Source organism: Zonotrichia albicollis, chromosome 1 (genome assembly GCF_047830755.1).
Source record: "Zonotrichia albicollis isolate bZonAlb1 chromosome 1, bZonAlb1.hap1, whole genome shotgun sequence".
NCBI lineage: Eukaryota > Metazoa > Chordata > Aves > Passeriformes > Passerellidae > Zonotrichia > Zonotrichia albicollis.
Genome location: NC_133819.1, coordinates 88,721,887 through 88,746,411, shown reverse-complemented (window position 1 = coordinate 88,746,411; position 24,525 = coordinate 88,721,887). Strand labels below are relative to the sequence as shown.

The window sequence follows — 24,525 nt, the reverse complement described above, 5'->3', positions numbered from 1 at the left end:
AAAAATCTGAGAGTAAGATTACTACTGATGGCATCTGTGACCATAGGGATTTCTGACTGATGTATGAAGTACTGCTTCTCTTTCAAATCAACCAATTCAAAATTTCATGCTGGAACTTCATGTGCCATTGCCTATAAATTGGAAATAAAAATTTAGAAAAGTTATAATCATCCCAAATACTGCTAGTGCCTCAGCAGTAAAAGAGCTTCTGTTCTCTAGTAGTTTTGGTCCTTCAAGCCAGTTGGTGCATCTGTTTTCTTTTTTCTTTGGTTTGCAATCTCAAGTTGTTCTCAATCTGAGTCTAACTTTCTTCGTGTGGCCATGTTTCGTTACTCTTTTTTAATTCTTGATATATTCTTCATTTGTCCTTTGCATTTAATCCCTCCACAATTCTGTCTTTTTTTTTCTTCTTTATTCTTCCTTTTTTATTTCCTTTTATTTTTCTTCCCATTTTTTCTTTTCTTTTTTGCTTTGTTGTTTTGGGTTTTTTTGTTTGTTTGGGGTGTTTTGTTTTTTTTTTTTTTTTGTTGGTTGGTTTTTTTTTGTTTTTGCCTGTTTTCCATATTGCATAAGTGGGTATCAGGACAAAAATGTGATGAATTTCAAAGGTAATATTTCATCATTTGTGAGAGTCTCCTTTGACTGACAGCAGTGATTAGTTGCCTGTGAATATAGTAAATACATGATTTACTTACACTGCAACCACTTAAAGTCAGCCATAGGAACAAAGACAGGGAAACAGGGAGGGGCCTGATGGCTGTGGCAGAAGGTTTATGCCAGAGTAGGTTGAGCTGCAGGAATTCTTTTGGCACCACTCTGTCAGGTTTAGGAAGATGGCTTGCTTTAGAAACATGAGAACCACTTGGACGAGTTTACTGTATTTAGATAATTTTAATTCTCAAGAGTAGCTAGTGATTGTCTTCATTGTAACTGTAGTTAAAAATATAGTATTTTGAAGGTTTGAGAGAATCGTCATCTGCCCACAACAGTATGAGATTTGCTTTGTTCAGAAGGGTTCTGTAAAATAAAGTTGATTCATGAGTTACCTACTTTACTGCTGAAGTAGGAAAATAAAATTCTTTACCCCTGAACTAGGGAGAGGGTGCTCTTTTCCGGGTTTTTATTTTTGTTTTGTTTTTGTCCTGAATGGATGAAGCAGTAACTCTCCGAATCACAGATTTCCAAGTAGTAGCATGCACACCTTTGCCTGAACCATTTTCCTTTCCCTGAGCAGCATGTTGTTCTCTTCCTGAATGCACCATACCCTTGTTCCCTGAAGCTCCCATTCTGCTTGCTCTGGTGGAGATATTGCACATTACTAAGTTGCATGTTCTCACGGCCTCAGTGCAATTTAGTGTGTGCGATACTTTCACATGAGTGCATGCACACGGGTATGGCTGTGGCTTAAAGTTACTGCAGCTTTCAGTTTTGGTGGGGCCTGATTACATTGTGACATGGTCTTAAATGCAGATCAGTGTTTTGAGTGATGCCTTGAAACATGTGTTAGTGGAAGTTTGTTCAGTAACACCAGGAAGATGAGGACTGTTTGTTTTCAATTTGAGAAGGGTTATCATTATTTGCTTCATTTTCTTCATTTGCCATGCACACCTCAAATTTGATCAGATATTTCATTGATTATAAAAAAATTACTTAAAATATTACGTATTTCCAAAGAGGAAATTGTTGTCCTTACTGTAATGGTTGGAAAGTAAAAAAAAAAATATTTGATGTGAAAAAAACCTGTAGCATCTTGATGAATGAAATAGGTTCTTAATGAAATTTCAACTTTTATTTATCAACATCTAAAGAGATCTGTAAAGAGCTAGCATGTAAACAAACAAACAAAAATCTCAGCTGTTTAAACATCTAATTGGTTTGCTGTGGATTCCTGGCAATGATTATGGAGAAAATGAGACAATGATACAATTCCCACAGAAAACAATTATCTTCCAGCATGTTAAGCTAATGCTTAGAAAAAGCAAAATGTGTGATCTTGTTTGTTTTACTGCAACATTAATAATTTCTTTCAGATTAATTTTTCAAAGAAAACTGTTGACTGATTGTGTTTTGACAGAATTTTTGCATGCAGTGAATGTTCTTTAGTAGCAGGAGTTACTTCTTGCTGAAATGTTATGTCACAGGAATGCATTTAACAGGACCTTACTGAAATTTTTCAGGCTTTACTTAAAGTGTATGTTATGAGATGGGAATAGAATTGAACAATTGTCTTAATGACTCTGTCTTAATCATGAAGCCAATGGCATCCTGGCTTGTATCAGCAGCAGTGTGGCCAGTGAGAACACTGTACTCAGCACTGCTGAGGTCACACCTTGAGTGCTGTGTCCACTTCTGGGCCCCTCAATATAAGCAGGACCTTGAGGTGCTGGAGTGAGTCCAGAGAAGGGCAGTGAAGCTGGTGAAGGCTCTGAGCAGGAGTCCTGTGCGGGCAGCTGGGAGTGTTTAGCCTGGAGAAAAGGGGCCTTGGGGGAGCCTTCTCGCTCCGTACAACTCCTGAAAGGAGGCTGCAGCCAGATGGGGGTTGGCTTTTCTCCCAGGTATGAGAGGAAACAGCCTCAAATGGCACCAGGGAAGGTGCAAGTTGGACATTAGGAAGAATTACTTCACAGAAGGGGTTGTCAAGCATTGGAGTGGTCTGTCCAGGGAGGTGGTGAAATCACCATTCCTAGAAGTATTTAAGAAACAACCACAACCAGACGTGCCATTTAGTGCTGTGGTTTAGTTTACAGGGTAGTGATGGGTGAAAGGTTGGACTTGATGATGTTGGAGGTCTTTTCCAACCTGAATAATTGTATGATTCTCTAATGAAGTAATTGCCTAGTCTAACATTGGGAATAACAGACACTTGTTTTTTGTTTTTCATTACATTGAAGAAAGAAAAGCTTCACCTGAGTTATTGGATAAAGAGTAGAATCTGGTCTGTAAATCTATGAGTTGCCGCATTGTTTCAGTACCTATGCTGAACCAAACTGAAAATAACCATAACCTGATTATTTTTGTAGGGTAGATAATATTTTTAAGCTGCCTATTTTAGTAGCAATAAATATGTGACTTGCTCGCACCACTTTTTTAGTCTTAAATATTCTCATATTTGCAAAAAGAACCACCCTAGGATTTGTCTTTACCCATATTTCCTTTTATATAGAAAATACTTCTTAAACACAAAAGATGTCTGTGAATTATCTTATGTACACATGATTTCGATCAGTTATTCAAAGAATATTTCAAAGAAAAATGGATCTTCAAAGAAAATTTCAGAAAATAATTTATTTGCTCATACTTAAATCGTTAATCCAAAATTTACATGAAACTATGAAAAAATGTTTATTATTAAACATATGTAATTTTGGTGAAGCATGTAACAGTCTGTAAATTTAATCTGAATTTTACAGTTTACTGCCCTTAACTCACAAGATTATCTTGGTGCATAACCTGGTGCTGAAGCAGACTGTTCTGTTCTCTCTGCCCTTCAGGCTGGGATCAAACACTTTGAGAGGGCTCCTTGCTTTATGAGGGACAGTGCTGATATTTTGCCATTGGCTTCTTTCATATTGCAGATGGCATGTTTTGTATGTTCTAACAGTAGTTTGTCCTAGTGCATATTTTTAGTGGTTTATTCTCTGGTTGTCCAGTGTTTTTTAAGACTTAAAATATTTGTGAACATGCAAAGGATGTGGGTTGGTGCATGTGTGAGTGGGAGCACATTTAAACACATGAGCAGATTTTCCTGCAATTTTTAATGTAATTACACTGCATCTTAGGTACAAGTCCCTTAGCCTAAGTGCAACACAAGTCCCTTGTGTTGCACTTAGGCTTGTATTTACACACTACTTTTATTTACTGTAGCAACTTTTTAAAAGTTACCTATATCTCAAAACCCAATATTTGAATGATTAGTTGGTAATAACATAAACTGTACCAGTAAAGAGAGTGATGCTTAAGTTACATCTGGAATTTGGATCAACCGTTAGTTTTTCTCTTTGCTTCTAAGGCAGGCTAACTGGAAGGGATGGAAAGAAAAAAGTTGATGAAAGACTTAAATATATAGGGAAAAGATATTCCATCAGAATTAAATATATAGGAAAAAGATATTCCATCAGAATTAAATATATAGGAAAAAGATATTCCATCAGGTATTTCTAAGAATAAAAATATATTATTAGAATTGTTTTTAGTATAATGTTGCAGGGTTCTGTGTTTGCACATCTGATAATACTTTGTGTGTTTTAATGTTGCAGTATATGTTATTATAATCCTGGTTAGATTTCTGCTGTCTAAAATACAGATCTGTTGTATTGTAAGAAGACAGCATGAAGTCTGATATAAAACTTCAGGATTTCCTGGTATTTCAAAGGCTTAGGATCAGACCTTTAGCTTTTCACACTTTTGAGTTATAAGATCAATCCATTGTTTATTGTCTCCACCAACATAAACAATGAAAATACTCCCTTCTTTATGCTTGTGTTTCATAATTTTATAATAGGAATATTATGAACATATAAACAGCCTAAATATAAGACTGCAATGGATCTCAAGCAGTATTGACTCAAGCCAGTTGTTGCTCTCATTAATGAACTTTTCAAGCTAAAATGGCAGTCCTAAAGAATTTACATCCTTTCAAGTGGGCAGCAATAAATATTAATGCCAGTGCATGCTAATAACTGAGTAAGGCTGAAGGGAAGAGAGTGCATATCTGAACAGCAAAATATTAATGGCCATGGGAATGAGAAACTATCCTCTTAAAAGCTGAAGCTTTTGCTATGAAATGAAAGGATCATAAACTTCAGTAGATAGAAATAGGCATAAAGCACCTAGAAATATGTGCTGAGTTGGATTCATTTACTCAAAGATCCATAAAATGCTATTAAACAAAAGTATAATTTTTTACATGAGACAGGAGCAGCAAGCAGTCAGAGGGCTGAGGGAATGACAAGGGGTACTCAGCAACCAAGGCTCAGGTTGTTGCAGGGGGGAGGTAAATTGATGCTGTTTTGCTTATTGCTGTGAAGGTATGTAGAGGGAATCACATTGAAAATCTTTCTTATGGATGAGTTTTCTTATGGGAAGTAGAATCTCTCAGAAATTTCAGTGACTGTAGAAGAGCTTCTAGATCAAAACAGATTAAATGAGCAATAGCAAATTGTTAGGAATGACTGATGGTAAGTCACTATAGAAATCTCAGGGACAAAATAAAAAAACATTGTTCCTGGAAACCCAGGAAGTACAAACGTGTAAGCTGGATGGGTATTGGTACTGTAAGGCTTCGTAGGAACCAGCACCTGGTGAATATGATTTAGTTGCAAAGAATCAGAGTTTTCACAGAAGGGAAGTTCTGCCTCATTCCTCATGTTTTTTGAAGTGTGGGCAAGCAAGACCCTTAATAAGTTCATCTGTGTGCTGTGTTCTACCAAAATTTAGTAAAGGCTTTTTACAGTATTGCTTTCCTGAGACTTTCAAGGATAAGGGGTATTGTCTTTATACAGTAAGAGGGTAGGTTTAAATTAGATATAAGGAAGAAATTCTTTACTATGACAGTGGTGGGGCACTGGGACAGGCTTCCCAGAGAAGTTGTGGGTACAGTAGGATTGTAGACAAACTCAGAAGACAGCCGTGTCTGGGAAGTAAAATGACTGATGAAATGTAGTGTAGATGAAAGTGATGCATGTGGGGGGGAACCAGTCCTAACTTCACACATAAACTCATTACTGCTGTGCTGACTCATCACGTGGGAGCTGTATTTTCTGCTACACAGGCTAGCTCCATGCTTGGTAATACTTAAAAAACAAGTGCCAGGCATATCAGACGTTAAGATTTGTTACCACAGCTCTAGAAAACAGAAACACAGAGTAGTACTCCCATTGTATGAGACTATGATTTTCCTGTACCAGAGTTACTGTGTGCCATTCTGGTTGCTGCATCTCCAAAAGCCTGGAGTGCAACAAGACTGGTTAGAGAAATGAAGGCATGCATCAGTTTCTCTGTGAGGAATGGCTGAGAGACTCTTCTGCCTAGAAAAAAGGATGTTACACAATTGAAGTTTGTACAATCAGAACCAATGTAAAAAGGATGACTGAGCTGGACTGTCTATGGTCCCTTCTAGGATAAAATATTTGCATCACCAAAAAGTGACCAGGCACTTTCAAAAAATGCATCGAAGCAGGCAGAGGAGCATGGGAAAGATCTTGCAAAAGAACACTGGAGTTGCAGGATTGAACAGGAGCACTCAGAAGATACATTAATTGAAGATTAATTGTTAGAAAGCCTGTGTGAGGTTCATAATATTCCCTGAGGTAGAAGTAGAGGTTGGAAGGGGGTATTGTTAAAGAGGTTTGTCTGTTTCTTTTGTTCCCTTAACGTCTGCTTCTTGACTCTGCTGGAGATGGGAAACTGGCTAGACAGATCTTGGGTCTGAACAAGTTTGCCTTTTTTTATGTTATGTTCCAAGATAAATTTTAAGACCGGTACAGTATTGCACTTAGTAAAAATTGTCTACTCCTGATAAAAAACTGGAAATGTTAGACATAACTGGTCCTTTCAAATGTGCTTCTCAGAAGAATAATTGTAAGCTTACAATTACAGGCCAAAGTAGTAATTAAAAAATTAATACAAATACAAAGGCATTTTGAAGAAATAGATACAGAATTTCTCATAGAGTAATTGTTATTTTTCACAGAATGTAGACATTTCTCTAGGGAAGAAAGTCTGTATGCCACTTCAGACTGGTTGCCACACTTCAGTGGTGTTTTGATAAAGTCATTGGAGCCTTGTCCTGCCTCGGGAGATGTATGCAATATTTACATCAGTTATACCATCTGGAGGAACCATGCTTTGATAGAAGATTCTATCACTTTATCTGATTAGTGTCATTACTAGCCTGCATATGTTGGAGCTGTTTTGTTTAGTTGTATCATTCATGAGGAGGAATTAATTTCAGCAGCAAAACTGTTGAAATCTTGTCATGGAGTCATCTCTGAAAGTGATTTGCATATTTATATTGCTCCTGAGATGATCTTACTCTGTCAAGAAATGCTTCTTGCCACTTCAGCTTTATTCGTAGCTGGAGTCTTGTCTTAGTGCACTTAGCTTGCTTTCATGTTATATTTGAAACTGAAATATAAAGAGAGTCACTTTTTATCCCTAAAAGAACAGAACCCTTAAAGAGAGTCAAAGAACAGCTTAATAGGTTTTTTTCAAAAGGACTTCTTGAAGTAATTTCATTCTTCAGTGTTCACCTGGTGATCATTTGAAATTTGGGGGATCACTGTAGAAGAAGAATACTTTGGTCTTTTCAAAGACAAAAGCTGTCACTGGCAACTTGTCTTTTGCAACAGTTCTTGGTGGTGTGTGAAGAAAGAAAGTTCTTTGCACACTACAGAGAGTTCTTTGGTTTTGAAGTTGTGGTGACAGTGAGTGTTAACTTCAGCTGGGGTAAGACAGTAGTGATATGTTCTTGCTCTCCAGCCATGAGTGCACTGTTCTTTCCTGGTGGGAATGCAGCTATTTAGGTCACTGCTTATGAGCTGGCTGGGGAGTGGGGACCTGAGCTATTTTGTTAAAACTAACCCATCATGTAACCATTGTCATGAATTCACTGTAAAAATGAAAAAGCTGATTTCATTGTAGAAAGTGTCATGGCACATAATGAAGACTCTGCTGGCAGGTAGGGTAAGGTTCATCTAGGGCAGAAGTGAATCTTTGGAACAGGGGAATGGAAGGGCTCCTTTCCTGGGACACTTCTGAGCTAACCTGTTCTGAAGATAAATTGTGAAACCATGCTGTGAAGTTTTGAATGCATTTCTCTTATACTTTGAACTCTCTTTTAAAATGTGATGGTTGTATTCCCAAGAGAAACTGAATAGCTGAGATCTCTTAAAGCATCATTTTGAATTAGTCAGTTCTCTGTACAGAAAGGTTTGCAACAAAGATGTAGTACAATCCTTTTAGTGTCTACTGAGAGAATATGGGAAAATACCAAACATCAGTGGTGTGAGGAAAATGACAAAAGAGTGAAATTTTCTTATTCTAACAATGTCTTTGGCTGAGGGTGTTCCCATTACCAAGCTTGCATTTTAATTGGATTATAAACTGTTGTATGGATTGTAAAGGGTTTTGTAAGGAATTTAGAGAAACACTATTTCTTGCAAACTTTTCCAAAGATGAATACCAGTTTTTTTTTTTCTAGTTTTTACTCTCATGCCCATTCAAAGCCAGGGTTCATATGCCTATTCCTATAAATTTAGTATAATAACCAGAAAATCCCTCTTCTGAGCTTATGATATGCTTACTCTAATCTTTCTGGTAACTCAAATTCTCATTATTTCAGCCCATATGCTCTTCTTTCCTCCAGTGTTCTGGGAGCAGAGAGATCTAGAAAATCAAATTAACTCCAAGGTCAAAAAATCCATGATCTGAGCTGAAGGGCTCTATTCAGCTGGGGTTGCTGCAGCATTAGGTTGAAATGTTTGAAATCTCATTGTTTCAGTAACAATGAGCAGACTTTACCTGCAGGCTCTGTGAAGTGCACCTGAATTCAGGTGGACATACATTTGATATAAACTACAGTAGTTATAAAAGGGATGCTCTAGACTTTTTATGGCCAGTCTGTAAAAGAGAAGAAAAAATCCATGAAACCCTGAAAAGGTGGCCCTTTCCCTTGTGGAGTCTACAAGCAAATTCACTTTTGGGGCAGAACTTAGTAGAAGGAACTTTTACCCAAAAATAAAAAAGTAGGCCAGCTGTGCAGAAGCATTTCACAGAAGTTTCTTCATTTTTAATATGAATAATATGTAGCATGACCCATGTCCTCTGATTTTTATTTATTTTAATTTTGCATGCTTTTCAAAGCTCACTAAAATGGAATATGTATGTCTGAGTATGCCTTGTGCCAAATTGGCATGAAGTGCTCATAAATTACACATTTACAGATGACAGCTCTTGCAGGTAAAGTGGTTCATCCAGATACAGTGCCAAAGTGAGATGTGAGCAGCAATTGGATTTTTTGATTTCTGAATCATTCAATTACTCTTGTATATAAAAAGAAGCTCTGTGTGTGCCAGTAATGTATTAAGAGATGAAACTTACTTACTGTCATAATTACACCAGGAAGGGTCTGCATTTTACAGATGGTAATAAATTCATGTGGCACTGGCACACCCACATTGTCTTTAAGGTCTGGTGTCTCAGGTGTGGAATAGCTGAAGCAAACTGCTAAGATTCTAGTTAGTGTTTTCAGAATTTTCTTTTTTGCAGCCTTAACCATGAAGAAAATAGATATGAATTTCCAGAATTTAAGATACAATTTTTAGTTTTTGTGACAGTTACCAGAAAGTAACAAATATGAGTTATCAGACAGATTAAGGTTCTCATGGTCCACGCCTGCCACAAAGTAGCATCCCCTGTGCCTTTGCTGCGTTTTGTGACTTCAGTTGAGGCAGACCCAAACCAGGGGAAGGGAGAGGAGGAGAATGACACTAGGTGCAGCCTCCTTTCTCCTCGTGCTTGACCCCTGGCACTTCTCAATTTCCAGCACTGTGAGGTGGCTTCTCCTCTCAGTGTGTTAGGTGTGTGTTAGAAGCACGGAGCCAGCGAGATGCTGCACTGTTCTGCACTCTATCAGAGGCATGCACTGTTTGGCCTTAGAAACATGTTATGTGTCAGCTTGCAGAATGACATCAGGCCAGGACTACCTGTTAGTCCCAGATTAGTTTTTCTGTTGTTCTACCAGTTCATCTGTCTGCCAAGTCCTTGAGCTGAGACTAAGAAAGCAACTCGTTTTCTAGACACCTTCAATGTTTTTTTTCTCTGGGGTTGCTGTCTCTCTTTTGGTTACCATAATAGCACTGTCTTCTTCCATTCTTCTGTAGTCTCTCTGGGAAAATCTAAAATGACTGCTTGTAGGTGGTTTTTTTAATTTCAGCTGAAGTTGATACTTCACATACTTTTCTCAAGCTAGAGGCTTGTCTCATCTCTTGTATACTGAAATGTGGTTTTGGTGCATACGTATAGAAAATGTCAAGACCTTGTTAATTTTAATACAGTACAGAAAACTTCTTTTTGGAAAAAATAAGGAGATACTCAAGGACTGTTATAAAGAATTTTGACAACTGTGATGTGTTTGTGCCACAGTTCCTGTTGGATAAGAAAAAGATTTGCTTGAAAATTACTGCACAGGTTCTTCTTAGAAAGATATTATGCTCCTTTGATATACTCAGAAAGGGTAGACATGAGTTATATGTCACAAATATGCAGAAAATTAAGACTTTTGAGCAGCTAAAGTATGAAAGTATCTTGAATTTTTAATGCAAATCCACATTTAACATTGTTACTGTGGCCTTGGGTCTTGGGGTTTTCTTGCCTCCTTGCCAAATTTTTTTTTTAAAGTCTGAAACTTCTTCTCTTTCAACTCAAATACAAGTGAGTATGTCATTCTTCAAAATTTGTAGATTTTATATATTTTGGTCTGATCTTCCATTTTAATATTCTAAAAGTTCATCTAAATGGAGAAGTATTGACACTTTTTTTTACTGATGCTACCACACATTTGTAAATGTTCTCTGCCTTTCTTTTAGCACCATGTAATTATTGCCTGTCAAAGATTAGACTTGTTATTTCAGGTCATTCTTTAAAGCTTGCTTTTTTTCTTTATTTTTCCTTTCCCTGTTTTGGAGGGGAAAATGGCTGACAACAGTTATTTCTGGTTAGTCTGCTAAGAGAATCTCGCATTTTGAACAGTAGTGTTGATGTGTGAGGTTTATTATGCACTCATAGCTTCCAGTGAATAAATTTTAAATAAGATAATTTTGATTCAGAAGTCATGTAGAAATGTAAAAGTGAGCCCTTAGGTAGAAAACAATGGCAAAAATATGCACACTGCCTACAGAAATAAAAATGAGGATAGTGGCTGAAGAAGCAAAAACTGGGAGTCTTGGACTTATTCTTGGTAGCTCAGAAAAGATTCTACCTAGTAATTTAATATCACAGGTTTCTTTACTGCAAGGCTTTATGGACTCAATGGAAGAAGGAAACTGTGCTGTTGCAGACTTTAGATCCAGAAAGGGCAGTTTTTCTATGCCCTTCAAAGACAGCTGTTGTATGGCTTCCTGTCTTCTTTGCCCTGCTGCCAGAGTTCCCAAAACTGTCAAGACACAATCACTGTGAGTTATGGGAATTAACATGAATGGGAAATTAATATCAGGAGACTTCACATTTATCTTTGCTAAGAGGGTGCATGGGCCACCACTTGTGCGATGATGGAGCTGTTAGGACTGTTCTGAGCTGTGGGACTTGGTTTCTTGCATTCAAGCTGAAATAGTGATTTCAGGAAACTTGGCTTCTCAAATATACAAAAATAATACAAAAATGAGATTTAGCAGTTTGAGATTATGGTTTTTTGTGACTGTAGATCTAAGGCATGGGTTTCCAGTTCAGTTATGGGATATTCCACATGTGCACCTGCCCTAGTGCTGTAAAAATGTCACAGCACTTCGCTCCTGTTCGCTGTCTCATGAAGCCATGGTCACACTTGAGAGAGGAGAACTTTGGATTCAGTCCTGTTTCAGCAGGATTGAATTAGGTTCCCAGATTTACCATTTGGTTTTTAATAATGTAGCCTAATAAGCAACCTAAAAGCTGGGGGGATCCTGTGAAAAAGGGCAGATGCAGAAATGTAGGCAGATAAAGAAAATGAACGAACACCTAGAAGTGGAAAAGAGAAATGAAAAAGTACTTTGTGTGTAGAATGGTACTGCTTCTCATAGAAAACAGATTATTTTTGATAGAGAATGTAGTCTGACACTTGAGCAGTTTCTTTCAAGGCATCTATCCCTAGAACCCATTTTTTTGTGTCTAAATGCTTTTAATTACGTTGGGAATATTTATTCTTCTCAGAGGGAACAGATGTACAAAGGGTTCAGTGTTACATTTTGAGATGTGTTATTTGTGTCACTTTTCAGTTATTCAAAGCAACCTGTGTGTGTGTCTTCGTAGTTCTTGGAATCCTCTTACTAATAAAAATTAACAGAGTCTCTTTGATCATTTTAGAGGTGTGTTTGATGCTTCCCTCAAAATGGCTGGGTTCTATGGACTCTACACTTGGCTGACTCACACTATATTTGGGATTAACATAGTCTTCATACCATCTGGTAAGGATTTGAGCAATTATATTCATAACTAATATTATGTAATTATTTATTGTACAAAATCAGAAATATTAAGTGTTGCTGACAACCTTAGGTCTGTCTGATCTTGGAGAATTTGGCTGTTTGAAGGGTGGAGAGAAGGCCCTGATTGCTCTTACCTTGAGCCTTGCCTTTTTCTGTTTTCACAACACATTCCCTGCCAGCAATTTTACATCTTCTTTCTGTTTTGTTTGCTAGGTCTAATTCCTTCTCTCTTGTATTCAGTCCAAGTATTTTCAGGTTTTAACTTTATTCTACCTGTTCTTGGCTTCGGTTTCTTTTACAGTTGACAGGTGCTGATTTTTCAGGATGCCTAAATGCAGGAAGATGTGCTATCATGGAAATGCATGATAAAGGAATGCTTCTTATTCTCAGTATCATTGTCTGTCTGTGTTACCAGCCTCTGGTTTTCTTTTATTGTTTAAACCTGGCTTCTCAGAGAAAAACCTTCTCCCCTATTTTTCTTTGCCCTTTTTTCACTAAAAAGAATGATAATAATAGTAATTGCAAAATGTTTGTGTACAAGGAAGCGTAAGGGGAAGCTATGAAGCAGCAAACCCCAATATAATGGGAAATGGCTGTATTGTGAAGTGCAACTGTCTTAAGGCATTGATTGTCACTAGACCTACTTAGAAAGTAATCAGTCCTATTTTTTTTCAACTACATGCGAAATCTTAAAGGTTTTTGCTTTCTGGTTAATGATACCAAAAAAAAAAACCAAACACTTAGTTGAGCTTTGTATTATGTTTATTATACAGGAGGTGCATTAAATTATGGTGGCAGCAGATCTGTATTGCTTAAATTACCAGCAGGTCTTTGTTATAAGCAGAAGGGTGTGCAGCTGTGTGCACACGTTTGCATACAGAAATATATGTCATAAATCTCATGTTTTCCTGCTTTCTCACTATTATGGATGCCTGCAGGAGACACAGTAAGTTAGAGTTAGACTTAGGTTCATTTGCTTTTTTACACAGTAAGAAATGTACATGATTGGTATAACTTCAAGTTCTTCTAAACTGATGCCTCTTAACTCCTTATGACTGTCAGTTGCTGAAGCTCTTCTGTATGGGAAATGTTCCTAAACCTGAGCTATAAAACACCAAGAGCCTCATGTGGCACTTCTTCAATGCTTTATTTATAGCACTTGATGGAAGGGGGACTTACTGGTGTGGCAAAAGTGTCAGAATGTAACTGTAAATATATTTGTGAAATATGTTTTTGTGATCTTTTTTTCACTTCTGCTTCTGTGTGCTCTAGCATTAGCAGCAATCCTTGGAGCAGTGCCATTTCTGGGGACGTACTGGGCAGCAGTCCCTGCAGTCCTAGATTTGTGGCTTGTGCAAGGACAGGGATGCAAAGCCCTTCTGCTCTTGGTTTTTCACCTCTTGCCAACCTATTTTGTAGATACAGCAATTTATTCAGATATATCAGGGTAAGTACATTGAACACTTTTTAAAATTAGCATTGTAAAAATGATTGACAATCACTGATGCCTTTAATTAAACTCATTTTTCTGAAGCATGCAAAACAGTATCTTCAAGCTCAGGAATAACCTCATAGTAAGCAATTTTACTGGCCTAAGTGCCTTCATTTTCCCAGGCCACTTTTCTATGAGCTTTGACACTTCAGAGGTCTTGAACTCAACATCAGCAAAATGAACTGTTTCAGTTGGGTTGTTAGAATTAGTTTATGTTTTCTGTTTATCTAATTACTGAGTAAAGGTGTGTAGCATTTTCTTTTTATCTCCTAATGCCAGATAATGCTGCAGAGCAGATAAAACCATGAGCTATTTAGAGACAAAAAAAATAGAGTTAATGTAGAATAAAGTGGTTCACTTCTGTGTTGTTAGAAATTAGTATTTTTGTTTGCTAAATATAATTACACTGAACAGAGAGTACCTAATGATAATATGCCAAATATTAATACTAATTTTCATAGACTGTGCCTCTAGTTATTTTGCATTAATTAAACCTAACAGTGAAGTATAATCAAATTACATTTTTTTCCCAACAATAAATCATTGATAAATTTAAGGTTAGTAGCTATTTAAATAGGCAATAATTCTTCTGCTTCCTAGAATACATTTTTTTTTGGACTGTAGAGGATACAAACTCTGTTTACTGTCCAGAAAATATATGGGAGAGAAATAGATTTTCTGACAGTGGAGGAAAATTGTGTTCTTCCCAATAAGTTGAACAGTGAGCATCATGATGTCTTGCAGATTAGATTATAGCTATTTGAAATAACTATAATTAGGTTATGCAGGGTTTTCCAAATGGATTACCTTTATACTGTAGTCCTATTTCATTAGATGATCTGTTGTTTAATTTAGAAAACTAGGCAAAAGAATGTCTAAACTGATGCAAATGCTGGGAAAAAATTGAAGTTTTTAAAGCTTTGGAAATTATTAATGTCTATTGTTGGAGAAACATAAAACTTCAGGCCACGTTTGTCTCCTCAGGAGAGCAGTCTGGTCCTGCCAGTTGGTTAAGTTTGATCTGGATGAGACATGATGGAGGTGTGTCAGATCTAATAGGTCATGTTTCATGGCCTTGTTTTGCACATGGTTTTGTTGAAGGTGAAGACTTGAAACTTGGGAGTTTGAGTATAAACCTCAGGAGCTGCTGGAGCTCTGAATTGACTAGCTGGCATTTTTTATGTATTACACTCAGAATGTAGAGGAACTTCCTGGGAATGGTGTGCCAAGTTTCAACTGTAGTTTTTCTTCTACAATTTCATATTGCCATCATTATTTTAGGTATAAAGAATGAAGAATGATGAGCAGGTTTTGTGTAAATGCTGTTGGTAGGATTCGCATTTTGCGGCTGAACACAGGTGCAAAATGTGAATCTAAGATACAGAAGATAAAAATGGCATGGTTTGCCATAAGAGCTCTTATCAAAAAGCTCTTCTGGCCCCAACTTTCCAGTAATATGTTCATTAAAATCCGGTTTTGTTTGTCGTCTGAAAATATTAAAAGCTAATGATAGCAAACACTCAATCTGAGAGGCTTTTTTATAACAAAATGAGAAGACATGGCTATTTCTTTAAAAACTGCATGCTAACTGTTCTTTAAAAGATGCACTTCAAGTTGCTGTCATCAGCTAACTGAATGGCTTTGCTCAGGGGTCCTCATATTACCTGTTGCTAATTGTGTTAAAATAAACTTCAACTGTTCTTGATCATAAAGCATGAACAATCTGTGTAACCAACCATCTTTCCACTCTCAAAATGGAAGTGTGTTTGCCATTAAGTCCTTCAGACATTGTTCAGCAGATGTCTGTAAAGTAACTATTCCACTGTGGATCTTACCAGCATTCCAGGCTACAACAGTGTTTGATCTGTCATGCGAATACAGCACAGAATGCAGCTTGGAACCTTTGTGCAGTCATTCAGACAGCAGTTTATTGTGTAAAAATGGGTAGCTATACCTAGATGGGTCGTTTCCTAAGCTTCATAAAATTTCTGTACTAATTCACATTTCTTAATTGATAATGCTGTGTGTTTGTTTTTCTTAATTTAATGTTGTTGTTCTTGTTGCAGAGGGGGTCACCCTTACCTGACAGGCCTTGCAGTAGCTGGTGGAGCATATTACCTGGGACTGGAAGGGGCCATCATAGGACCAATTCTCCTTTGTATACTTGTAGTTGCTTCCAATATATATAGTGCCATGTTGGTGAGTCCAACGAATTCTGTGCCCACTCCATCGCAGGCAGCGTGGCCTTTGCAGATTTACCGGTGAGCTGGAAATGCCTTACTTGTATGAGTTGTGTTTTCACACACATCACTGTACCTATTCATAGGTGTAGGGAATGTGTGCCTAGGTTTTATATAGTAGTGTGTGAGTATTGTAGTATTTGAAGAGGATTCAGCTGTCCCATATTCTAGAAATAAAAAGTATGGCTAAGTAAGGAACTCACTGGAACATGTATATGGGAAGTGTTTGTTTAATGTCTCTCAGCCTCTTACAGAAAGCTCATTTAGAAAACTTGCTTATAATACCTTTATGTCCTGTAATTTATATGTTATTGTTGTGCTAGGAGATGATTGAACATAATTATTAAACTCTTCTGGATATCTAAGAGTTCATTGCCCTTAAAAAGGGCCCTGCCCCAAATTACTTCCTTTTTATGTCCTAATGTACAATAATGCAAAATATAAATCTACCTAGATTTTGAAAAATGTGATATCATTATATGCCATTTTTCTGTTAAAAGTATTGTCCTTAGTAGTGTCATTATTGAAGTTACAGATTTATGGAATATAGAAATCTATCTCTAAACTGTACAGTTAGAAATGGGATGATAATAATAATAATAATAATACAGTTAGGAATAAACTCATAATTGAATAACTACTTAGAATTGTAAATCACGTTGTGGCAATATTAACAACAGTAGCTATTTTAATGTTATTACTGTCTTGTTAAGCTATGTAGGTTAGCTCATTATACATGTAACTTGAAGAGGATTCTCTGCTTGTCAGAAATAATTCTTTGCCTTATTCACATGAATAGTGCTGTCTCCTTTCATCTGTGTAATTAAGGAGAAAAACTGCTAATTGGACCTGTCTGTAGTCTCTGGCTTGTAAAAGTTACATTCCAGTTGCCATGTATGAAACAGATAGAGCTTCCAAGTACACACAAAAAAATCTTCATGTGTGTTTAGTTCTCTTTTATTTTATCAGAAACAGTTTTTTGGAATCACTGGGCAGATTTGTGTCTTACTTTTTGCTTTTGTTCTCCTCCCCCCATCTCCCAGGTCACCTAGAGAGAGCCCTGAGGAGAAGATGTCTGCAGAGTGAGGGAGGTGCTGGGCTGTACCCCTGCAACATGAGGGAACCGCTGTCTTCTGTCTTGGGTTCACAACAGCCATGGATGGCCTTCTGTCCCTTCCCAGCTGTGCCTGGGGGCAGCTCACAGGGAAGCATAGATTGGGTTTTAGGAGAAAGCACTGGCCTTACATTATTGTGCACTTTGCCTCTTCAGAGAGAATGTCTACTTCCCATAGCTTTGCATACCAACACACAGTCAGCTGCCTTGTTGAAGACTTTGAAGACCTTCTGTCTTAGCAAAAGAATAGTTAAGAGGACAGGTACATCCACTGGAGTCGTTATCTTATCTCCTGAAATTACTAACTTGGCTTTTATTTATTGGATTATTTGTCTTATTAAACTGTAGTAGCTTTAAAGAAAGCTGTAATTCCAAAATATTTATTTTTAGGCAATCTGGTGTCAAAAGAAGGGCAAACCACTCATTGTGAAATGAAAGTATAATGTAATAGTTTGCTTCTCCTCAAGGTGTTTCTTTATAAGCTTCAACCATCATCTGTAACTCATAATAACACTTAAATATTATTCACTTACATGCACTGAAATTTAATGTTGTTGGAGACTGGTATTTTAAAAATCTTCCTGATATTTATAGAAATGCAAACTGTTGAATGTGAGTTTTCCTCTTACGGACATAGGAAGACTTGTTTAAATAGTTTAAGTCTTACCCCCATTTTCAGCAAAATCTGATAATATTTTGCTGTTTATCCACTCTCCCAGTGGAGTCATCTTGTCAAGTAAATTTAATCAAAGGCCTTAAGTGTTTTCAGACAGTAGTAATGTAGGATGGTCACATGTCCTTCCAGTAATTGGAAGGAGTTTCATGGGGATTGTTTAATGTTGGTTTTCAAATGCTGCGGCTAGTTCCATTCACTTTTTAAACAAATTTTAGTACCAGAAAGAAAGGGGAGAGAACATAGATTTTGGTTTAGCTTATTTGGGGCTTTTTAACCCTGTAAAGCAGCTGACCACATATCTTGCTGAGATATAGGATACATCTTAATATATTAAGGTGCATCTTATTAATAAGCAAAGATCTTAAATATGTAATTTTACTTAAAATGCAGCTTTGGTGACATTTAAGGCCTTTTGTATTGATTGTCAAAGCATTTTGACACAATGGATCTTTACAAATGGATCCTTTTTGTAAATGAGAAGTGGGGTTTTGGTAAATATTTCATACTTGCACAGCTTTTCCGCAAATCCAGTGAGGCCCTAGTACAAAGTAGCAGATGCACTTGCTTAACCAAAGAACCACCATTCAGTTTCCAGTAACTCGAATTGATTTCAGAGTTTGATTGATAATGAGTTGTACAAAATATAGGCATGCCTTGTATTTATTGTTGACAGTAATTCAATGCTTGAAACAAAGAGATCTTATCTAGGGATAAGGATATCTAAGATATGTGCACCAACAGCTTGCAGATGTTTGTTTTACATGAGTTCTAGGAGTGCTGACAAATTTGGAAGGTTCTTTCTATGATATTGTATGTATTTTTACGTTGTTTTGAAAAATACATTGCTATGGAAGGTGATTGGAAAGCACTCAGGTACTGAGTAAAGAAGAAAGTCCTGCTGTAGGTTTGCAATAAATAGGCTGCCTAACAAGACACAAATACTCTGCTCCTCAGATTTTCAAAATAAGCTGCTGCAATTTTACTGATAAAATTGTATGTTTTAAATGAGAGGGGTTAAGTATGCTGTTTGTGCACACTTGCAGGTATGTGTTTGAGGGACAGACTTGAGCTTAATTTAGTAGGACGACTCAGGTTTATCAAAACATGGAAACATACCATTTAATATTTTAAATTCTGAAAGATCTACAGATCATTAAGTGAATAAGAAGAATGTGTTGGTTGAATCAAGTATCTGTTTCATCTGCTTGGTTTTGTGGCTTATGAAAAAGTTTAAGTGAAACACATTTTTGTAATTGTTGGTGGCTAGGGTGGAGGATGTGGGGAAACCTCAGGCTTTACTAAAATACTCCTGCAACTTTCTAACCAGGTGGAATGAGACCACCATGATATTTAGGCAACTTCTTTATTGTATTACTTTTTTTAGTTCATGGTTTTGCACTGAATTGTTGTGTTCTTGTTGTAGGTTCTTGTAGGCAGCATTGAAAGTACCTCTTTGCTCACTGGTCAAGACATGTTTATTGTCCACATTTGCTATCCCATTTTCTGAGACAATCTTTCATACTCCTGTGGTACTCGACTTGGTCATTTTAGAGTCATTAAAATGCATTATTTTGTTTGGTTTTAAGTTTTCTTCTTCCCCTTCAACCAATTGCCTTTGATCAAAGAAGGGTCTTTGCTGTGAAAATTAAAACTATGATTGAGACTCCATTAACTTCAGTAATGCAAATGAGTAAAATCACCTGGGAAGAGACATTGCTGTTTTGAAATGTTCCTTTTCCATCGTGGAATCCTTTTATACAGAGAATTCACATCTGATGGAATGTTGTTTACTTTGTCCTTCTTTGAAATGAGGCTTCATTTTGATGCTTTCTGTTCCAAATTCAGCTCAGACTTGCCATGAAGAACCATTCATAGTGCATGTAGTAAATGTAGTCAGTAAATGTAGCTTCAGGAGCTCATGCTGTCTGCTGTACTTGATTGAGGAACCAACTATATGGCTCAGTAATGGTGCAGTAACATATACAACCAAAAAGAAAAGAAAAATAAAGAACAAAACTTCCAATAACACCTTCTTGGAATAGGAAGTAATCACTGATTTTCACCATGTTTAGGAAAAAACCACAAAAATCCCCAAAACCACAAAATACCACCTTATGAAAGAGCATACTTTGATTATTTGGGTTTCGTGTTTAGCAAGTGTCTAATTACCAGCAGAAATAGAAGAACTTGTCATTGAGTATTTAGCAATCTATATTATTTTCTGAGCAGACTCAGCCTTTGTAGGAATGTTTAGTATAGATCAGTCTTGAAAATAATCAAACTGGTCATTTTGACATCTGGTCTTTGAAAAGTGCCAGTTCATGGTTGTATTGCCTCATCTGCAAAAACAACCAGCAGTTCGGTGGGATAAGATTTTAGTACATGTATTGTAGCTTTCAAAAAAACCAGCTCAACTCCCTGCTCCAAGATCCCACAACAACAACCACCCAACCAATAAAAAAAGCCCCACCACTCTCTGCAGTGTGGTTTTTTTAGAAGAGCCATCTTTTCTGCTTGCTTGGAGGCAAGAAGTTGATGCTCTTTAGCTTTACTGTAAACAGTCATTCCAGGAGCAGGTACTTAGTAAGTGTATTTAGTACATTTAGTGTTGAATAATTTAGAGTTCAGAAGGGAATGCTCATAGTAATGCAAGACAATGTGGTCTTAAGGTATTGTGAAATTCAGCTGTGGTGGTTTTTATCATTCTCCTTGGGGAATTGCAATCAAGTGTAGTGCCAAAGGGCTGGTGCTGTTTCTGGCACTCGAGTCTGAGTTAGCCTTTCCTTCCTGTACCTTGGCTGAGCACTGCTGTAGCAGAGCTGGCACAGCTGACTGTGTCATGTTAGCTTCAGGTCACTGTACATACCGGCTTAATTGGATCCATCAAGGAGCAGACTGCAATGGGCAAGAACCTGGCACACGTTCATTTTGCCAGCCTTACTACAATGTGGTGGCTTTCAGCACAGGTGCGCCATGACCAATTGGGAGCAGAAATAACTTATTTTGAAAGGCTGCTTAAAAAGAAACAGTTTAACATTATAATAATACATATGATGCACATTTTTCAGAAGCTGAGTTGATACCCACATGTTCTTTCTATGCAGAGATATGTGCACATGTGTATGTGCAGGTACACTTCTGCTTGTCTGATTTCAAGCTCTGTGGGGCTTCTCTTAAAAACACAGGGGAGGAGGATATACTTCATGTATATTTTGTCAGAGATTATTGGAATAGGAAATCCATAATCTGTTTAGTTAAAATAAGAAAAAAGCATTGTTCAGGGGAAGTTAGATGCCGTCTCCAGTATTTTCCATTATGGCTATAGGCATAACTTTTGAAACAGGTGTATACTGCAGTGTTCAACATTGTTTTTCAGAAAGCCTGAATAAACAAAACTGAATGAAATTGTTCTCCAGTAAAAGCAGCAGCTGAATTGTGTTTGCTCTGCTGCTGATCCCTAGTACTAGGAATACTGCAGTGTAGCCTTTCCTGTGGACCTGATCCACTGAGGATGGAAAAATGCCATTATTCTACTGAGATTCCATAGCTTTGCATCATTGGTAGTGGGTGTTTCCACAGCTGCCTTTATTCAAACATTGTGTGTATATTATATTGACTTTAATATAATATAAACACAATTTATATTGTGTTTATATTAAAGTCTGTGGATGGTGCCACCTTAATGGATGCTACCTCTGGAAGTGGCTATGATTTCCTTTGAAGGTGCTGAAGGGTGCTGGGGTTAGAGGTAGCATTCATTAGGTTTAATAGTAGAGGTAGCATTCTTCCAGAGATGCAGTTGCTTACCTTGAAGTTTCCAATTTTGCAAGAGAAAATTGATTTGCCAGATAATCTTTATTGAGTATCAGCTGACATCTCTTAAATCCATGGATGCATCATCTTTATAAACTCTGTATTGATTTGTATTTCAAAGGGTTTCTTCTTAGTTCTTACACTTTTTGCTGAAGCCAACTCAACAATTTCCTTATTATTTCTATTCTAACAAACATATTCTGTTCTAACAAACATTAGGGAGACTTGATCTTTGACCTGGTACTGTCTGTCTGTCATTTTACTAAGGTACCTTAATGCTTTATGGTAAAATTTTCCAAAATTGTTTTTAAGTGATAAAATTGGAAATAAGTTAAAAAAAAAAAAACCAATGTGGAAAATTAGGGTTTTGAAACAAACAATGCCAAAAGTCATAAATATATTCAGGGATTCTGGGTTTGCAAATGTATATATTGATATGCAGTGTTATATAAATATTGAGAGTCTCTGTTCTAATCAGACTTTAACTGAAATTTTGTCCTAATTTTTTTAAGATACCTGAGAACAAAATAGTGCCTGTACATAATGAAAACAAGCAACATTTTCTACAATTCATGTTTACTTGATACAGATTGAGGAAGAGCCAAGCAAATCCTGGTAGCGTGACTACCACTGTTTTATTGTAGTTCATGTAAAGTAGAGAAAAGCTGCTAGTAATGCATTGCTGAGAGGTTGCTGTTCCTGGAAGTATTTGCACACATCCTCTAAAAACTGCCAAAATAATTAGGTAATGAAATACAGCTTCAGTTCCCCAGACTCTTAAACTCATCCACACCCCCTCTGGTATCTTGTTTGGAATATGGTTTAGTACATGAGAGTATTGCTTCCATCCACCTTTGGGAATTGATTCCAGGACTGGAGGCATGCTTTTAGTGTCCATATTGAAATAGTATGTCAAATTCAGGAAGGAAGGAAGTGCTAGTTGGAAATAAATGCATCCTTGATCTGCTCTGCATATGGATGGACTTGGACAAATATAATTCATGTTGCATTGAATTGAAGGTTAAGCTTTTAATATAAATACTATTTGGTGACACCAAAGCCAGGTTTGAGTGAGATGCAGGGCAGATTTGCTTGCAGCAGGGTGAATCTGCAGTCTGATAAAGCAGAGTGAGTGCTCTAGCATATATATATATATAAAGAATTTTTAGAATGATGTTTTTAAAGCAAAAAGTTGATTTCTTCTCCTAGCCTCATTTTTTACCCAGTAGAGTGTCATAGACAGTGATCCAATGAGAACCTAAAGTCAAAGAAATGTTTCATGGTATTCATGTAGATTAAATGTAAGAGACATCACAAAGCCAAAAAGTAGCCACGCTGCAAAAGTTCATTAGGCTTAAGAACTGGCATCTGGGCCATAAGGTTGGAAAAACAAAATCCCAGTATTTACTACTCTTCCTGCCAGTCTCAGCCTAAACCAGAATCTTTCTCAAGTATCAATAAAAACTACTTTTGTGTTGTTCATAACCTACTGTCTGTGTAGATCAGAGTTTTCAGCTTGTCATCTGTCATCATGTGTGTATTCAGCAAGCATTCAATTTGTTCAGATTGTTGCCTTTAAACACCAATTTTCTGTGCTTTAGTGATTGTTGGATGGTTGGAAACCAACTTTTTATATCAGTAGTTAGGTTCTTACCTATATATATATATTTATATATGCTAGCTAGCATTTGATGTTTTGGTTAAAAAATGTGGGAGGGTTGGAGTTTTTTTCCCCTTGGGAAATGTCACCAAACCAAATCCAAAGAATGTTTTGACATCCTATCCTAAGGCTGGCTACATCCTACTCAAACCTAACAGCAGATGTTTTGCATTACAGAGCCCAGGTTGTTCTAAAGTGTGTGTTCCTACCAGGCCCCATGGGGATTTGGAGCAATAACTTCTATTGTCTGTTGACACGAATTTTGTCTGTATGTGTGATACATCTTCAGACTGGAACTGTGTTCAAAACTGATCAGTAATTGGGTTTGATAGAGTACCTGGTTTTGCATGTAAAATGCTGACAATATAACCCCTGTGTCCATCTGTGGCCCAATGAAATGTGTAAGTTAAGGTTGAGAACTACTTGTGTAGACTGCAGAGGTATTTAAACTAAATAATTTTGTGTGCACCAGTCCTCATCCTAATAAAAATGGGTTTTGTAGCAGGTTTAAGAAGCTTTTAACTTGATATTGTATTCACACTTGCAGTCCTTTGTAAGCACAGAATGGTTAATATATTTTGAAATAAAATGCCATTATCATAAAGAGAGCTGAGTTTGATTTGAACGATGGGTTCTTTGGAATCAGCCCCAGAGGCAGCAGTTAATGTGGTGAAATAAAAGGTGTGCTGGAGGCAAAGCTGGATTTGCAGCCCCTGTGTGTAACTGATGTCACTGAGAGAAGCCATACTTCACTTTTCCTTGCATTTTCTGTGGGAAAGGGAAGGACACAGGCTCCAGGGTAGCTGTGGCTCAGCTGGCACCTGGCAGCTTGCTGCACTGCTGCAGCACCACAGCCACACATCCAGAGCCCACAAAGGCTCCCATTCAGCACCTGTAAGTCATTCAAGTGGCTTCCATTATGGCCTGCTCTCTGAACTGGAAATGGTTGTTTAGTGCCTGAGTGGAGTTTTAGATCATTCTAAAATCCTGCATGATCCTCCCTGCATGACTGCTCACCTTTAAAAATGAGATATGGCTGATGGTTGCAGTTTCCACCCCTCTCACTGTTCTGGGAGCAGCACCTTGAAGTATTTCCTACAGGAGAGTCAGTATTAGCTGGTACCTCCTTGGTTCTCTGAAGGGGGCAAACTTGTTTAATGCATATACAGCAGGAGGGGTTTAACAATTGACTCTAGTAACATAATTATGATTTTTTTTTTAATTGAGGCAAGTTTTCCAAGGTTCTCAGAATTCCTTTTAAGTTAGAACCAAACCAAATGCACCTGAAATCAGACAAGCCGAAGCACATCTACCTCTGTGAGAACTCCTTAGCTCTTGTATGGGTTTTTTT

The 24,525-nt window shown here is 37.2% G+C and overlaps 1 protein-coding gene across 3 annotated transcripts in view; it reads left to right on the top strand.

The window, feature by feature from the left end:
* The window catches only part of TMEM245 (transmembrane protein 245), a 76,910-nt gene extending 53,128 nt beyond the window's left edge, over nt 1–23,782 (top strand). For all 3 annotated transcript variants that reach the window (XM_074546461.1, XM_014264311.3, XM_005482993.4), the window contains 4 exons: nt 12,058–12,158; nt 13,452–13,626; nt 15,738–15,932; nt 16,955–23,782. In XM_074546461.1, coding sequence (XP_074402562.1) covers nt 12,058–12,158; nt 13,452–13,626; nt 15,738–15,932; nt 16,955–16,997 — 514 coding nt within the window. In that variant the 3' untranslated portion in view covers nt 16,998–23,782. The remainder of the gene's footprint in view (nt 1–12,057; nt 12,159–13,451; nt 13,627–15,737; nt 15,933–16,954) is intronic.
* The last annotated feature ends 743 nt before the right edge of the window (nt 23,783–24,525 follow it).